An 18934-nucleotide genomic window follows, 5' to 3' on the forward strand; every position below is an offset into this window, starting at 1 on the left:
CAAAGTGAGAGTTTAACCATGGATAATTAGTATGCTGACAATAGTCTAAATTAATAACAAATACAAATGCTAGTTAGATGGCCAAAAGGTTTTTTTTAATGATTCAAATTTTCAGTAAATAAACATAGAAATGATTTTTAATTGCTATTCTAAATTGCTATTTTTACAGTTTTGAATCTTATCTAAATTAACTATTCTGAAATTTAATTGGAAATAAGGAAAAACACTAATGCTATCGCTATATATGTAAAAATATTTAGAAATATTGAAGACATTGTCCAAGCTCCATACCAACTAATAATTAGTTTTTAAATAAAGAAATTGCTAATACTCCATTTATGACTTCACTCTATAGACTCATAGCCTTATATTCAGCTAATGCTTCCTCCTATCTAATACACAAAAATGAACTTAGCCAGTGACCCCCCCAACATTGTCAACATCAATTTTCCAATTCAGCACCAAAAAGTACATTTTAGGATATTCTTGGTGTCACATTTTTTCTTTATAAAACATTAACAGAAATTATAGTAAAATATCCTACATAGCCTCACTTTGTTCTATCTCCGTTAGATTAACATGGGACACACTATACTGTATTTGAAAAAAAATTCCAGTAAGATCAATTTATGAGTAGTTTTGGAGAGCAGTTGTTATATAAGACTCAAATATCCACAGACTCTTTAAAATTGATAGAGTGTAAGTTTCAGAAGTGTCTGAATCTCTAGAGAATTTTAGAAAACTCTGAACATTTTAACAAATAGAAAAAAACTGAAGGGCTTCTCTGTATATAGCTAAAACATTAGCAAGTGTTTCTCTTAATTACTATTTAGAATATACTATAATAAAATGAGGTGAATAGTTCAGTATAATTTTCTAAAATGATTACTTAGACTCTAAAATTGAAAATAATGTAAAATAAAAACTCCTCAATTTACAAAAAGTTCTCATTTCTAGAAGTTCATTTATAAGTCACTTATTTTGAGCACATGGTGTATTTCTTGGGGTGGGGGGGTAAGGGTGGGGATATACATAATGGTTGCTTTTTAGGTTAGCTTTCAAAAAATGTTGTTTAACAATTAACACAATTAAAATATTTCCCATAAGATGATTTAAATGCAATATTTTTACACTAGGTTCTTACACAAAGAAAATACAGCAATATGAGAAAGCATAACATTTTAAATATTTTTAGAACACTGTACACTGAGAAAATAGTTTTAGTGTTATCATCAAGAACATGGAGTCTAAAGGACAGCTTTCATATCCATTGTTTGTCAGGTCAGCTACCCTAGGCAAGTTATTCAATGTCTCTATATTTCATTTTCCTCATCCATGAAATAGAAATAAAAATAAGGCACTCCTTAGTTTTGCTGAAAAGACTTCATGCCTTAACATTAAGTTCAAGGCCCTTAAAATAGTTCTTTGTTCACAGGAGGCCCAAAACAGTGTTATAATGGTATCATTCTGCACACTAGTGTTTAGTAAAATTCAGGAATTAATCAAATATAGATGCTGCAAGAGTGCAAAATATGGTAAAAGCTAACATTTTATCTTTCAAGCCAACTTTAAGGTCTTCATTGAAAATGATATGCAAGTGAAAATAGATGCATTTGCCACTCTAATACTTAGTAAGTTTGGACAGTTGTGAAACTTTGCAATATAAAGTAAAAAAAAAAAAGCATTCAAATTTTAGAAGTATAAATTTTTTTTCCAAAGAAAGTAGACTGTTAAATATGCAATAAAACTACTTCACCATCCTTTCAGGGTCAAAATTGTACTTCTGATTATGTATTAGAATTTGTTGCAGCCTAAATATCTCTGAGGTTTAGGAATTTAAAGAACGAATAAATAAATAAAAACAAAAAAATGCAAAGAGGCTTCTGCAACATTATCATACCCAAAGGCAAGGTGGAAAACAGTGAGGTAAATCTTTTCTAGACACTCCAGGGTGCCTGGGTGGCTCAGTCAGTTAAGCTGCCTTAGTTAGGCTCTGGTCATGATCCCAGTGAGCCCCACATAGGGCTCCTTGCTCAGCAGGGAGCCTGCTTCTCATTCTGCCTGCTGCTCCCCCTGCTGTTTGTTCACTCTCTCTCTCTGTCAAATAAATAAATAAAAATATTTAAAAAAAAAAAAAACTCTACAGACTAACATGAAAATTAGTCTTTTAATATTAAAAAGAGAAACTTTCTATTTTCTGTCCAAAAAAAAAAATTAAAGAGGAAGATTGCTAACATTAGATTTCCTTTTTTAAAAGATTTTACCTGGGCGCCTGAGTGGCTTAGTGGGTTAAGCCTCTGCATTTGGCTCAGGTCATGATCTCAGGGTCCTGGAATCAAGTCCTGCACGGGCTCTCTGCTTAGCGGAGAGCCTGCTTCCTCCTCTCTCTCTGCCTGCCCCTCTGCTTACTTGTGATCTCTCTCTGTCAAATAAATAAATGAAATCTTTAAATAAATAAATAAAAGATTTTACCCACTAAAAATGTGTTCATTCTTCAAATTAAAGTGGAGACAGAAGAAGAGATCAGGACAATTTCTGACGCCACCAGTATTTGATGTTAGCTGAAATAGTGACAAACGCAAGGCTACAGCGCTGAGGGAAATACAAGGGCTGACAGAGTCCCTTGTTTCCTTGTTTGTTTGTTTGTTTCCTCCAATCTCTCTTTCGGGAAGAGAAGAACATTAAGTTTTCGTCCTCCTCTGTTCGGACTCCCTGCTCTCTTTTACAAAGCCAGATGGTGGCGCTGTGGTACCATTTGTCGAGATTTTAGCTTCAATTCCCTGGGGCTTCTGTAAGCAATAGCATTTTGTGAAAAGCCAAGCCCTCTTTTGAAAAAAAATATTAAACATACGTTATTCTTCTTTTTAGTGGTAAATGAGCCCACCATTTAAGTCCTTATGGTTATTTTAATGTTTACTCTCTTTACAAAGATGTATCTAAAACCTATACATATAGGTAACTTACACTTTCTAAAAGATTGAAAGGTTGTGGCATTTCATGTTATTGTTTTTTTTCTTAGCCCATGGAAATAAAAATAACAAGTGATTATATTTTGTCCACATTGTTTTCAAATATCCTTAATTTATATATAAAGTCCTATGACACCTCCTAACCCTGACCCACTACCCAGATCTTCGGAAAAAAAAAAAAAATTAAAGACTTTTCTCAGCAAAGGTAAGCTCAGGGTTGGGTTGGGTTTGGTTTTTAGGATTTCATTTATTTTATTTCAGAGGGAGAGAACACAAGCAGGGGGAGTGGTAGAGGGAGAGGGAGAAGCAGACTCCCCACTGAGCAGGGAGCCCAACACAGCGCCATCCCAAGACCCTATGATCATGACCTGAGCCTAAGACAGACATTGAACTGACTGAACCACCAAGGTGCCCCAAAAGTAAATTCAGTTTTAATCCCAGTCCTCTCTCAACTCTCTCAACAATTGGTGAAAATGCTTGTTTCTCTTGAAAGTGGTATTATAAGGTTTATCTGGCGATGCCTCTAATTATCTTGACTCTCTCTTCCTCTGTGGATCTCATTAAATCACCTTTTTGTAAGTCTGGGTTTTATCTGATTTATACCACAAAGATAAAAATTGAAAACCGAGTTGGTTGATGCATAATTATGAATTGGGTCATTTTCTTCCCCATCCACGTTGCTGTCAATATTCCTCCCCTTTTACCTTTGGCCCAAGCTGAACAAAAATCACTTCGGGAAATCCAACCATACTTCCTTCTGCCCCACTTTGAACTCCAAATAAAGCGAATGTGCAAACAACACAGAAAACAATGCGACTATCAGAATATATCCAAGTAGACATATCACAGGTGAAAAATAAAGCCCAAGAAGAAAGATCAGGAAAGGGCAACATGCACTTTGAAAGTCTGTATACCAAGAGCTCCTGTAACCAAGGTGCAGTCTGAATATCACTACACTATCTTGCTGAATGAGTGGGGGTGGAGAGAAGGATTCATGGTAGGCACGGTGCCCCAGCTGGAGGGACACCTGTTCCTCTGCCCGATGCTACAGCTACTGCTCCAGGGAGGTCCCTGAAGCATGGAACTTCAGATTTTAAGGATTTTTCCACCTCTTCTAGATAACTTGGGAAGCAGGATCCATCCATGCGATGTAGCTGCAGCCCTCTGTAATTACTTTTTCTTTTCTTTTCTTTTTTTTTTAAGATTTTATTTATTTATTTGACAGACAGAGATCACAGGTAGGCAGAGAGGCAGGCAGAGAGAGAGGAAAGGAAGCAGGCTCCCTGCTGAGCAGAGAGCCTGATGCGGGGTTCGATCCCAGGACCTTGGGACCATGACCTGAGCCGAAGGCAGAGGCTTTAACCCACTGAGCCACCCAGGAGCCCCTGCAATTACTTTTTCAGTGGAAACTATGTTCTTTTCCAAACAAAACCCTAGGTCAATGACCAATATGCCAAACAGACTAAAGCAGTATTTTAAACACATATTTACCCCCCAGCTTAAAATTTATGAAATTTACTTACCGAATAAGCAAAAAAAAAGAAGAAAATGGGTGGCCATTCTAGACCAAAGACTGAGATTCTGCTTACTTTGGTCTTTTAATGGGCCCACATGCAAAATTACTATAGAATGGATCTGTACCATAGAATTTGAGGGAAGCCATTCCTAACCTGCTTTGATGATGGCTTATTTCCCTATGAGTCAAAAAAGATTACACTGGAAATAATTGGATTCTAATAATGAAGATAAAGACATTGATCTATATAACATGCTTTAAAAGCCTGTTCTGGAACAATGCCCTGACTCACCACTCCCAGCCCCAGTCCCATTTCATTAGGCAACTTCCAATTCTTCCTATGTGTGGAGTTGGTTTCCAACTTGGTTCTGTGGGAATTCCAACCATTGTCAATGGCTGTCTATAATTTAACATGCTTTTCCCCCTCTATTTCAATAGTCCTTGTAATATTGAGATGTACTTAAAACCAAAGAGTTTGAGAAAACATCTTCCTGAATTCCACAATGCCGCTTAGTCCTTTTGTGCACAAGACGCCTACGTTGAGTAGAATTTTCTGGTGAATGATGAGGTGAGGCTGACTCTCAAAGCTTCAGAAGCTCTTCAGATGGAGGAAAAAGGAAAGGAAATGAGAGGGGCACCCTGTCTCCTAAGCGCGCCTCCCTCAGCCAGTTTTCGCATCTTGGCTCTCTCCTCTAGAGCTTTATAAAATCAAAAGGGGAAAATGAGGTGGCAAGAAGGATAATGTCGAGAACCCTGCCTGTTATCAGGGACCAGTTGTGGGTTATCAATTCAACCTAAAGTGGAATTCTCTTTGAAAGAAAAAGGCTTTCTTACTTTCCTCATCTATAGCCATTATGTACATATGTACGCATATATATGATTCACCTGATTGCAGACTTTCTTCCTAGAGACTGAATAAGTTGATAGAATGCAATTTGTTTCCATCATAAATGCTTCTCCAAACTATAAAATCAAACCCCTAACCGAATTTCTATCAGGGTGTCTCTACTTTGGAGCATAAATGATAGGTTCCTTTTTAGATGGCGGTGATAGGTCTGTGGAGTTTTATTTCCAGGGAGACAGGGCAGGATTTGCTGCTATGCAGACTGAATAATGTTGGAAGCCAACATCATGTCACATTTTGTGTGCACTTTCCAAAGATTAATCCAAGCGTTACAAATGGGACACAGACTGCCATTGTCCCAGGGACACTTTAATAACCCATACCTACAATATTCAACCTGTTGTTTGCATAGGGACAACTTTGGGACACAAAAACCCACCAGAACGACTTGGGGAAAGGAGCCACGGAGAGGCAGAGACCCAGGCGCCACGGCACCTCCACATTTCATCCTTCATGGCAAATGAGTCTGTTTGGAGTTTATTTATGCTTGAGGATGGGGGTCGTGCGGCTGGCTTTCTTCAAAGCACCTCAGTGAGCGTGTCTTAGATCTGCTGCACTCTAACTTGGTTTCTCCCTCGCCTGCACTTTCAAGCAGGCTTTGCCAACTCGCAGATAATTCTTGTTTTGTTTTGCATAATGCTGCTCAAATTAAGTAACATGGCCACATGCCCTCAGGATTTAAATCGCGCCTGGCCAGCTTCTTTTCTTTTTTGCCCCATCCCCCTCCTTTCCTCATGATTCTTGGCATCTGTTGTTCCACTAGGATATTCTTCTCGAATGGAAGACTCAGTAGATAAAGAGGAGAAGAACTCATAATTGTCGCATTCCCCAGTTCGTCCGTCACATTTGAGCACGCCTCTACGGCTCTTGATTATTATTACTTTCTTATTTACTCTAGAAAGCGAATACTAATGGCCTATGAGATCAGAACGGATAACCATGTTTCATTTTAAGTTGAAAATATCAGTAACATTTTTCATGTAAGATATTTGTAGCATCGAGATAGAAACATGGAAAAAAGATGAACAGAATCACATTAGTTAGGATATATTTAATCCTAGTTGTTTTGAACAGTCTCCTAAAAATAACCTTTTTCTTTTCATAAAACGCTATTACCTTATGGTAGTACTACATATCAATCGGAAGCCATTCACTTAATTTCTACTTTGATGACAGGTTTTAATGATGTGGAAAGTAGCAAAAAAAAAAAAAGAAACAGGAGAAAATAACACTAAAAGCTGCTAGCAACCATTTTGCTAAAGGACTTGTTCCTACAATTTAAACTTAAACTTGTTACTTATTTAAATAAATATCAACAAATCAATAATTAACATTTCAAATTTACTTTTAGTGCTCAATGTCATTTTTTTTTAAGATTTTATTTATTTATTTGACACACAGAGATCACAAGTAGGCAGAGAGGCAGGCAGAGAGAGAGAGAGTGAGGAGGAAGCAGGCTCCCCACTGAGCAGACAGCCTGATGCGGGGCTCAATCCCAAGACCCTGGGATCATGACCTGAGCTGAAGTCAGAGGCTTTAACCCACTGAGCCACCCAGGTGCCCCTCGATGTCATTTTTTAATCAAAATTACTGTATATTTCTAACATCTTATTTTTGTTTTTATTACCGTTCTTATAACCAAGTGGGTCAGGACAAGCTGCTCTTTGGTTTCTATAAATATTATTAACCTTGAGATCTAAAAGTAATACGACTGCATGGGAATATGTGTGTGACGCAGTCAGTTGCGTCTTAAAAGCGAGTATTAATGGCAAGTAGTTCATGTAGAAACTGTGTAGTTTGTTTTGACTTTATGAGCGAACTTTGAGGTAACAGTGTGGCCCAGCAGGTAGGGGAAAGAGTTGAGGGAGCGCTTGGAGGGACCCAAGTTTGTTCTCTGCCCCGGGGGGCCCGACAAGGCTGGAATAAAGCTGTTGGCTGACTCGCATCTATTCCCGGAGCCAGGGAGTCTCTTCCAAGTTCATTGGGTGTTGAAAGAACTCCATTACTTGTAGTCATAGGTTCCACATCCCCTCTTCTCTTCCGCTGATGTTTGGTCGGTCAGGGGCCCCTCACAGACCCTCTCCATTTGGCCGTTTTCATAAGCCCTCTAGTGCTTCAAATCTCTCCGACTTAGGGAAGGGCCCCGTCCCTTTTAGGGGCTTGCCTGATGAGGTCAGGCTCAACCAGCTCCTCTGACTTGTGATTAACTCAGAGTTAACTGATTAGTAACCTAATCACAGGAGTGATAGTCCATCATACTCACAGGTCCTGCCTACACTCGAGGGGAGAGGATTATACAGAACTCATCTAGCAGCATGTGGGAACTTTGAGGGCCATCTTAGAATTCTGCTTTGCACAAAAGCTAATTACAGATAGTGAAACGGTTGTGAAGGAAATAAAGTAGGAGATAGATAGAGTGGGCAGGAAAGGCCTCCCTGGGGCAGTAATATTTGATCTGAGGCTCGCAGGGCAAAGAATGGGCCTTTGTGGGAATGCAGTTCCAAAAGGGTATTGTGTCACTGTTCAAATTTCAAATTCAAAGTTTTATTATAATATTGTTATACGTCCACTGATATGTCAAAGTACCTGCTTTTTGAGATTTTGATAACAAAGCAATTCCTACGTCTAATGCATGTTTAAAAATAAAATTTCTTTTTTCTAGACCCTCTAATTCAGTTCCTCCAGGACAGAGAGTTTGTGGTGTGTTTGAGCTGTGAGCTGCCTTTCCTAGAGACCCCGCAGAGAAATGTCTCAATAGCAATTGGTGGGGAGATGCCAAGGCAGTTTTCCCTTGGAAAGACAAAAAGAAAATCCCCTACAAACTAACAATTATAATTTCATCAGGGTGACTGTGTCAGAACCACTCATGCATTAATTCAGAAAACATCTGTGGTAGGATATTTTTGAAACACGGATCTGTGTTCTGTTTTCTACAGTTTTCCCTCCTTCCTACTCCCAAAACCTTTGTGGTTTGTGCCTGGGGGATTTTACGAAGTGGAAAGCAGAGCTGGCAGGTACTTTTCCTGCCCGTATCACAAACTTCAAGTTACCAGAGATGATATTAGAAGATCTAGAGATGCAGAAATGCCAGAGAGCTACTCTGGAAGCATTAAGCTAAGAGGGGCAAACATGTCCCCCAGAATTTTTTTTTTAAAAAAAAAAGGAAGGAAAGGGGGATGGATGACTTGGGGAAGAAGTGGCTGTCAGTGAAGCAACAAAGCCTTTGGACTTGAAAGAGACTCTTCGCTCAGCCTGGGACATGAGCATCTCGTAGAAAACCAGTGTGAACCCATGACTACAGAAACCTCTAGAAACAGTAGTTGGTGTTTGAACACCCGGGACGTTGGGCCAAACCAATTTAAGGGCATGTGTGTGGGGGGGAGGAGAAGGAGAACCTCACTAAGGACGGTGAGTCGAGTTTAAATCACAGGTGAGTTTACAGACTGTGCCTCGTGCACCTCACATGGAGGACTTAGGTATCAGGTGTGTCAGGGAACTGAATTCTGTCCTCAGGTGGCAGAATTGATCTTACTTATGTTATTGACAACACAGAGTAAGTTTTGCTTTGAAGCATTTCTGTACCTATGACATTACAGCCTTCCTCCACCTTCTCAAATGCCTCCTCCTGCCCTCTGAATGGAGGGGTGGTATAGAAGATACAGAGCTGAACCAGTCAGCCAGAGCCCTGGGTTTATTTGTTTTCAGTCTCTTATTGAATGCCCCTCATTATCCAAGTGTTCTGGACTTACAAAGGTGAATAACAACAGTTTCTGCTTTTTGTCTAAGAATGGAGAAAGACAAGAGAGAGAAAAGCAGTTATATGCAGTACACACAGTGGTTACTCACCAAGGCTTAGGAATCAGAAAACAGGAGTTCAAACTTAAGCTCAGATGCTTTAGCGGTCTGATCTTGGGAAAACCACGGAATGATCCTGAACTTATCTCACCCGTTAAATGATATCTACCATTAATGATTCTCACCTCATGGTGCTGTTGTGGGTATAAGATAGTGTTTATGGAAGTTTATTATTGTAAATGAGTCACAGTGCAGCAATGTCTTCAGTCCTGTGGTGCTGTATTTCTGTAACTCCACGTGGATTTTTCTAGTCAAATCATCTCTACTGAGGAATTACTAGAATGCTATATCTGAGGGAAAAAATTCATGTCATCTCTCCAAGTCTTCCTCCTGTGTGGATGAGAAATTTGGAATAGATGATCCTTAAAGTCCCTCAGAATGGGTAGTGAGCTAGAGGGGAAACTGTACAAAATACCACCCCATTGTTCTTTAGAAAAATATTTAGGTCACATCCACGCAGACATAGAAGGGAGAGGGGAAGAATTAGAAACAAAAGGACAAACAATATTAAATTAAGCCAAACAACTATTTTTTTTTAACTTTTAATTTTCTATAAACATATAATATATTTTTATCCCCCGGGGTACAGGTCTGTGAATCGCCAGGTTTATACACTTGACAGCACTCACCATAGCACATACCCCCCCAATGTCCATAACCCCACCCCCCTTCTCCCAACCCCCCTCCCTCCAGCAAACCTCAGTTTGTTTTGTGAGATTAAGAATCACTTATGGTTTGCCAAGCAACTATTTTTAAAATAAATAAAATTTTTGGAAGTCAGCTAATAACTAAAATTCTGAAAAGTTGAATCATTTCACAGTTCCAGTAGTGAAATAAAGGATATGTAACTAAGCTGATAAACTTAATCAATAAAAGTAAATGAATAGGATTATTTGGATAGATGTGCTATTTTAGATAGAAGTGGTATTTCAAGTATATACCCTTTTACTCTTTATGTAATAAAAAGTTTACTTGAAACTCTGAATTCAGTCAGCTATTTTCTAACCCAATTGTTATGTTTTGCTTTTGTTTAAAAAGAAAAATACTTGCGGAGCACCTGAGTGGCTCAGTAGGTTAAGCCTCTGCCTTCAGCTCAGGTCATGATCTCAAGGTCCTAGGACCAAGTCCTGCATCTGCTCAGTGGGGAGCCTGCTTCCCCCTCTCTCCTTGTCTACCTCTCTGCCTACTTGTGATCTCTGTCTGTCAAATAAATAAACAAAATGTTAAAAACAAAAAAGAAAAGAAAAAGAAAAATACTTGAAAAAATCCATAGGTATCTGTTTTCCCAAGACGTTTCTCTACATGGCTGTTATACTTTCCGATGAGACACCAAATCTTATTTAAGTGATTATTCAAATAAATGGAAGCATTGCTAGGTCTAGAACTTCTCACTCTACCTTAAAAGGCTTATTTTCTCTTAAATTTTGCATAGTTTAAAAAAATAAAAGCTCTTGTATTTCCAGGGTTCGGATTAATATGTAGAGAATGTGTTCGTCTGATAGTTGACACGCCAAATTTTGATGTCATTTTGTGGTTTAAAGATAACAGCTCTGCAGAAAAGAAGGAAAAGGTAGAAAACCCCTGGAAGCATAGCAAGACAAGATTTCTAGCACCATGAAAATATATGACATGACAATTGGCGAGGGACAGTGTGACACCCAGCAGTGATCCTGTGCAAACCAGGAGGTCCAGTGCTCATCGCCCCTTCAGAACTGAAGCTTTCACTGACATTTATAAACAGGATGAGAACATTACATGATCCTTTGCACACAGTCACTGCCTAATGCAGAAAAGCATTGCAAAGTCCGATAGGCACCTGCATATCTTATCGAATTTATGATCAAATGATTTGGAAGCGTTCAGTATCTAGAAACACTATTTAACATGAATGACGGACATAGGATCAGTTTACATGGCATCGGAAAGATAAACATACTTCTTTCTTACTCTTCTCTGCGTACTTGTATGAGGGATATGTTTTTTGTGTAAGTAAAACAGACCCATTAAACTTTCTAGATAACATTTTTTTTTAAGATTTTATTTATTTATTTGACAGAAAGAGATCACAAGTAGGCAGAGAGGCAGGTGGGGCGGGGGGTGTGTGTGGAGCAGGCTCCCCATTGAGCAGAGAACCCAATGGGAGACTCGATCCCAGGACCCTGAGATCATGACCCAACCCAAAGGCAGAGGCTTAACCCACTAAGCCACCCAGGCGCCCCTCTAAGTAACATTTAAATGAGTATGGTGAATCCCCAGCCTTTTCTCATATCAGAGAAATTTTTCTTATGTTACATATAGATATTTGCACAAAGTTTCATTAATTAGTAACTCAGATACATATGGAAGAAACTCAAGAGACACTGTAGTTATAAAAGTTTTCTTTTTTTTCTTTTAAAGATTATAAAAGTTTTCTTATGGTTATTCCCAATTTGTCGAAATAATCCTCTCGTGTTATTGCTAAAAACATGTATTTGACCAATATTTGCATAACTGGGTTATATCAGAAATCATTTTCTGTCTTTCTTTTAAGCTGCAGACATAGAAGCCAAAGTTAAAAAAAAAATTGGGGCATTTAGCTGGTTGACTTGTTATCTGAGCATAAAATATGTTGGAAAATGCTGAATGGATTCAATGATACCACTGCTTATTTTCCTATGAGTTAACACATAATGTTATTTGCACAAACATAAATAGTGCTCAATACATTTACTAAACTGAATTTAATTTAGTCGAAAATAATCAAGCATTTGCCTATCAAATTACCTTTTTTTCCCTAGATTATTCAGCCACTAGCATATTATTTTTCAGGAGGCCTAGCAGCACAAGAGCGAACTCATTTATGCAAAAGTAAACTATACACCTAATGAATATAAACTGGTTCTCTAAGCCAATTGAACAAACCAGATAATTACTAAATTTGTAGCCACTGTGCTTTCTCACTTGTTTGGTTTTAAAAATAAAATGTTTCTTTTAGAAACTTGGGTAAAAAATTGAATTTAACTATTATCTGGACACCTTCAAGTGGTAAGTTTGTGTATGTGTAAACTGAAACTGGTCCATTTTTCCTTATTTTCTGTTCTGTTTTGTTTTTATTTTCAGTTCCAAGTTCTAATTCAGTGACATAGTCCTGAAAGATTTGCCACATAAGGTATAATAAGTGAGTAAACAGAGATATTTTAAATAAGACATAACACCATCTTATTAAATATTTTTTTAATTTATGAAAATAGAAATACTGATATGGGATATAAAACAATTAACTCCTCCTCCTATCTAGACTTTCTAGTAATAATATAGTTCTTGCCTTCTAACACTAGTTTGACAATACTTAACAGCAGCATTTCTTTCAACTTCATGCATAAGTAAATAGAAGGTTAAAGCACTGCACATTCTCACCTCATATTTCAACGGACAGGACCACCTGTCATTGAAAATCTCAGCTGTGTTGATGCCCTAAGAGCAGCGAGATGGAAACAAATTAATTTATAAATTACAGGGGAATGTGGCTAAACTAACAAACAGACAAATGCATCTAAACATATCTCAGGTTCCTAGTCTCATCACAAGCTCCCTCCGGGTTAAAAATCTCCCCAAAGGGCCTCCCTCACTATTAAATTTTATATCGTACATCCCTAGTAAAGAATATCTGTGGCATATATTGCAAGCCTGCCCCTTCTCTTCTGTTCAGATGCTGTTTCGGAGACAGAAAATCCAGCTCCTGGGCCTGAGCGTGGCACAGGAGCTGCCTCAGCCCCGTGGGCTGATGTTTCCGATTCCTGGGAAGTTCTCTTTGCCACAGGGCGTGCCCTGAAACACATCAAAAGAACCAAGTTCTACAAAAGAAAAAAGAAACTCAAGTAGGCTTGAACATACAAAGAGAGGGAGAAAGAGAAGAGAAAGGGGCCAGGCAGAGTGTTGAATACAAAATGAGTTCAACCAACCCCAGGAGCTCTTCATCACTTACATTTATCTTGTTCTGGGAGAGGGGCGTCAAAACTGCCCTGACACAAACCACCCACTGCCATTGACTTTGACTCTATGTGTGAATGAATGTGTCTGTGTGTGTGTGTGTGTGTGTGTGTGTGTGTGTGTGTGTCTTGTACATAAAAAGGAACAGATTTCATGAGGTATCACTGTTACCTCACAGGAACTGAAAAGACAACGTTTAAAAACACAGATCATCAAAGCCCTAAGGAAATACGTTTAGCCTGGTTTTGCATTTAATGAATGCATAGTGTTAATATCAAAATTTCCTAATTGTGCATTGCTTTAACATCTTTCACTGCAGTATTAATATTGTGCTTTCTGTGCTTGGTATCATAAAGCATGTGAGATTTTCCATTTCTACTTGCAGTGTTTTTTAAATGTTTAGTTTTCAGGGCCAGAGCTCATGGTCAAAATCTCTGCAACCAGATACATTCCATATGATAAATAAAAAACATAATTAAAATATAAATGGTCAGAAAAACTGAAAAATAAACAAATCTTTTCTGAGTCAATGCTAATTTCATCTTTAAAATTAATGACCCCAAATTCGGACTCTCTATGTTGTTTAAAAGTATATGCCAGTTGATAAAACCCTTCAGACAAATTTTACTATCCCAGTGGGATCACATTCTCAAATGTCTGCACAAATTTTCTGGAGCTAGAAAGTGTAACATCAGGTTTGCTTACACTATAGTTATGTAATGGAAAATGGCCTTTAAATTTTGGTGTCTTGACAGTAAGTAAATTATTAGTGAATGGGAAGAGACGAACCTGCAAAAAAAAGAGAGAGAGATAGGGGGGAGAGAGAGAAAGTACTATCAAAAAGACTTTTCTTACTAGAAAGATTTAAAAACATTACATAAGAGGCACATTTAAAACTTCAGCACAAGTTTTTGTTATCAAGAATGACCATTATAAATAGTAGATTCAAGATTGTTTCCCATGCATAGGAAGCTATAATCCAATGTGCTGGTATTGATTTCCTAACACAGATCAACTGAGTTGTAGTGTGGACGTACCAGTATTATCATACGTATTTTAATTTGTTGCTTACCTGAGGCTTCCTAATTTCTACTTTACTGTGTCTGCATTATTTTTATGTCTCAAGACAACAGATTAGTCATCATCGTAATTCTCACATGTTGCTTTGGTATTCAATACAAAAACTAAAAATATTTTTAAAGGATTTTTGCAAAAGGACGTAAGTGCATTTAGGTGAGTGTGTCAGGTTTGCTTAGCGAACTGTGCCAAGCATTGCTCTGCTGGCCTTGTTTGAACAAAGGGTTTCAGTTATCCGGCAGTCTGTAAGGAAAAGGTAAAATCCTGTGCCCCCAAATCCCTATTTATACACAGCAGAATTATGTATGTCCTTAACTAAGGTGATCTTACAAACTCATTTACAGACTCTTTCTCAGTTTCAGCTTTCTTTCATTTTCTTAAGCAAATAAAATGCTTTAAATTTTTAAACATGAAAAGCTGAAGCAATCATGTTCAACTCTAATACCTCAGTAATAACAAAATAAAGTTATGGGATCTCAGTCTTATTTCTACAGTGAATTATCCAGAAAGTCTATTCGGAGAGAGAACAAGAGAGAGAAACAGAAGTAATAAAAATAAATAAATTAATTAAAAAAACATAAGTTATAATTCTGAATGTTTTAGTTCTGGTCCCAGTTTTTTTCAGCCTTCAAAACCAGCCCCTTTTTAAATGTATCACCCAAATTCACTATATGGTTTTATGTGGTTACACTTTTTTTTTTGCTTTGAGACTAGCATGTAAACCACCACAGAGTGTAAATGCAACAATGGACAAAGCAGACAGAAGACTTGCCTAAAGCTTAAAAACAAAAACAACATAAAACACAACAACCACATCACAGCCAAAGCCCAGAGGTCGTGTGTGATGTTTCCAGGCTGAACAACCCCTAGAGCCTCAGTGAGCTGGTCAAAGATAAAAAGAAGAAAAGCACATCACAGCTTTTACGTGGCCCTCTGAATTCTGTGGGTCAAATAATTCACTCTAACTGCAGGCTTTACAAGGCTGAAGGTCAGTCAGTCTTGACCCCCAGGTCATGGTGTTCTTAGCAGGCAGCAACTTGCCTTGGGTAACAGCTCCCCGGCACTGTCTTGGCTGTGCCCTCAGAGGGCATTGACTGGCTTCCTACGGCACTCTGTCCTCTCAGGGGGAAAGCCTCTTCTACCTTACTGATGGGACTGCATTTTAAGTGGTACATTAACAGACCATTTAAAGGACTGATCATTTATTAAAGCAATCTCCAAGCTCTCCAAGATACAATGTGAGTCTTTCCAGTGATATATAAAATTCAGATACCCAAAAGCAGTCTCTTGTATTCTACTGATGTTTCTATCTGTCTAAAGAATATTTGTCCTGACTCCAGAGGTGGCAGGGACTAGGGGCATAGGCTCTGAGGTGGGGCTGCTACTTGCTAGCAGTGTGCCTTTGAACAAATTTCTAAACTTCTCTAAACTATTTCCCTATCAGTACAATAGAGATGATAATATTTCTTATCTGATACAATTGTTGTGGAGAATAAATGAGATTGAATTAGAAATTAAATCAAGGTGACTGATGCAAACTGTAACTGTGATTCAATAAATTTTAATTGTTATTACACTTACAAAATAATTGTGGATTCATGCTTCTTGATTCTTCACATCAGCCAACTCCAGAGAGTCATTCACTCGGCATTTGTGCCTTTTCCCCATACATTCTTAGTGCTTGGTTCTAGATCGTTATCTCCTCATAACTAGACTGCTTTAATAATAATTTCAGTGGATCCCCTAATCCATTTTTAATTCATTCCAACATATATGTCACTGCCAGTTTGAGTTTTCGTAAGTAATGCTTTCAGCAGTTCTGTCTACGGCTTTTAAAAGTTTTCATTGATTTCCTCTTTGCTACTCCTCTGCCTTCAAGAGTCTACACATTCGGATTCTGCTCCATCTACTCATTATTCCCTAATGGAAGAATCAGTTTGCTATAGACAATTTTCTGCCATATAGTTCTTATCAATGATACCTTCACACAGTCAAAAAATATTTCTTTTTTTTTTTTAAGATTTTATTTATTTATTTGAGAGACAGAGATCACAAGTAGGCAAAGAGGAAGGCAGAGAGAGAGGAGGAAGCAGGCCCCCTGCTGAGCAGAGAGCCCAATGCAGGGCTCTATCCCAGGACCCTGAGATCATGACCTGAGCCAAAGGCAGAGGCTTTAACCCACTGAGCCACCCAGGCGCCCCTCAACAAATATTTCTTGAGAGCCTACCAGGGACCAGATGCTAGGGATGCAAAGATAAGTTTCCAAGGATATAAAAATAAATATAATTTTCTCCCTGCCATCAATGAGACTATCACAGACACTAGACAATTAAACAACTCATTGTAATACACCAGTAAAGAAGTATAGGACAAAGAAAAGAAAACTTCACTGTAAGGTTTTGTCTTTAGGTGGGAAGGTCTCAAGATGTCTTAGAATGAAATGATCACAAAATAACAAAGTATTATTTGCTACACTATTTCTTGCTTCTAGGAATCTTGCTTGTGTTTTTGCCCTTAATTAAAAATGCTCTCAACCTATCAGAATTCGAGCCATCCCCACAAAACCAGTCCTACCTCCTCATCCTTTCTTCCTTCATTATTCCAGTACTTGATCTTTTCTCTGGAGATACTCTAAGTCTGTATTATTTAACTTAGTGGTTGATTATATGGAATATTCAGGTGTTGGATACTGTTTTGTATATGACATTTCCCTGAGATACCAGCTATTAAGGGCAGAATTCATGTCATATACCAGTGCATTTCTTGTTTCCCAAAGAATCTAACTTAATTCTAAGACAACTATAGTAATAAAGTAATAAGGCAACTATAGTAATAAATAACTAATAATTGGTTAATATATTTATTTTTGTGGGGAAAATGTGTATTTTTTATTTTTTTAAAGATTTTTATTTATTTATTTGACAGACAGAGATCACAAGTAGGCAGAGAGTGGGGGGAAGCAGGCTTCCTGCTGAGCAGAGAGCCTGATGCGGGGCTCGATCCCAGGACCCTGAGATCATGACCCAAGTGGAAGGCAGAGGCTTTAACCCACTGAGCCACCCAGGCGCCCTAAAATGTGTATTTTTAAATGACTATTTTTTTTGCTTTTTCTCTAGTCCACATTTCCTAAAACTTATGCTATGTAGCATTAGTTCTATGCAATGCTAATAAATATTACTCAAAAATTCAACTCATATTAAAGTATTAGGGCATTACTGAGTTAAAAAATAGTTAAATAAGTTAAATAAGACTTCCTAGAGCTTTATAACTTATATAATTAAAGGCTTCAAGAACAGTAAATATTAAGCAGTGTTTCCCAAATCCACTAATGACAAAACCCACTTCTTGGAATTAGTGTTCACAGAGTTCACTTTGAGGAATTTTGATGTTGTGTGAACTCTATGGAGCTGATTTCTATTTTTAGCCCAGTCAAACCATTTGTATAACTTAAATAATTGGTTATTTAATTTAATTAACTGGTAAGTGTTAGTATTCACTAATACTATTAAAAATCCTTAGGTTTCTTTAAGTTCGATAATGTTAAGCGAAGATTTTGATAAACATAAAACTTTGAAACTATGTCTTCCTAACAAAGACATAGAGCCAAGAATTACACTAATACCTTCAGAAAGATGGCCAAGGCAAAATCATGATTTGTGCCTACGTTCAAGGCTCCTGTTATCAATGTAAATTTTTATGATTCCTTATTTAATGGCTGAATTATGAGATCTACACCTTAGGTTTCAAAGTTCCTTATTTAAGAGCACATATTTAATCATTGATAGATGAATGGATATAGAGGGTATAACATAAATATATAGATATACATACAATGGATTATTAGCCACAGGAAAAAATATACTGCCATTGGCAACAACAGATGGACCTGGAGGGTATTATACTAAGTGAAATACGTCAGATAGAGGAAGGCAAATACTATATGATTTTGTTCCTATGTGGAGTCTAAAAACAAAACAAACACAAAATGGGACCAGACCCATAAAGACAGAGAAGAAACTGATGGTTGCCGGAGGGGAGGGAGCATGGAGGGATGGGCAAATGGTGAAAGGGAGTGGGAGGTACAGGCCTCCCATTAGAGAATGACTAAGTCATGAAAATGGAAGGTACAACATGGGGAATATAGTCAATGGTATTGTGAGTGTTGTGTGGTGACAGATGGCAGTTACACTTGTGGTGAGCATCACAGGATGTCTAAGGTTGTTGAATCACCATGGGGTACGCTTTCACTAATGTAACATTGTGTGTTAACTATACTTCAACTTTTTAAAAGAAAGAATGCGTATTTAAATAGGTAGGTTCAGGGGCCCCTGGGTGGCTCGGTGGGTTAAAGCCTCTACCTTCCACTCAGGTCATGATCTCAGGGTCCTGGGATCGAGTCCCACATTGGGATCTCTGCTCAGCAGGGAGCCTTCTTCCCCCTCTCTCTCTCTGCCTGCCTCTCTGCCTACTTATGATCTCTGTCTGTCAAATAAATAAATAAAATCTTTAAAAAATAAGTAAGTAAATAAATAAAAAGGTAGGTTCAAATGTACATAACAATATCAATCCCAGTTAGTGATTCTGACTTTAGTAGGACTTATAGAATGATCATTATTAGTTGTAACAGCTTCTGTGTGGTCTCAA

The 18934-nt window shown here is 37.9% G+C and overlaps 1 protein-coding gene across 3 annotated transcripts in view; it reads left to right on the plus strand.

Annotated features, from left to right (window-relative positions):
* Positions 1–18934, plus strand: part of GRID2 (glutamate ionotropic receptor delta type subunit 2) — a 1491890-nt gene that overhangs the window by 1469581 nt on the left and 3375 nt on the right. The window contains exon 16 of one of the 3 annotated variants that reach the window (XM_032332902.1): positions 12344–12401. The exons of 1 other annotated variant lie outside the window; for it this stretch is intronic. In XM_032332902.1, coding sequence (XP_032188793.1) covers positions 12344–12364 — 21 coding nt within the window. In that variant the 3' untranslated portion in view covers positions 12365–12401. The remainder of the gene's footprint in view (positions 1–12343; positions 12402–18934) is intronic. One more of the 3 variants, XM_032332903.1, reaches the window with a different exon arrangement.

This window comes from Mustela erminea, chromosome 2, assembly GCF_009829155.1.
Source record: "Mustela erminea isolate mMusErm1 chromosome 2, mMusErm1.Pri, whole genome shotgun sequence".
In the NCBI taxonomy this organism is placed as follows: domain Eukaryota; kingdom Metazoa; phylum Chordata; class Mammalia; order Carnivora; family Mustelidae; genus Mustela; species Mustela erminea.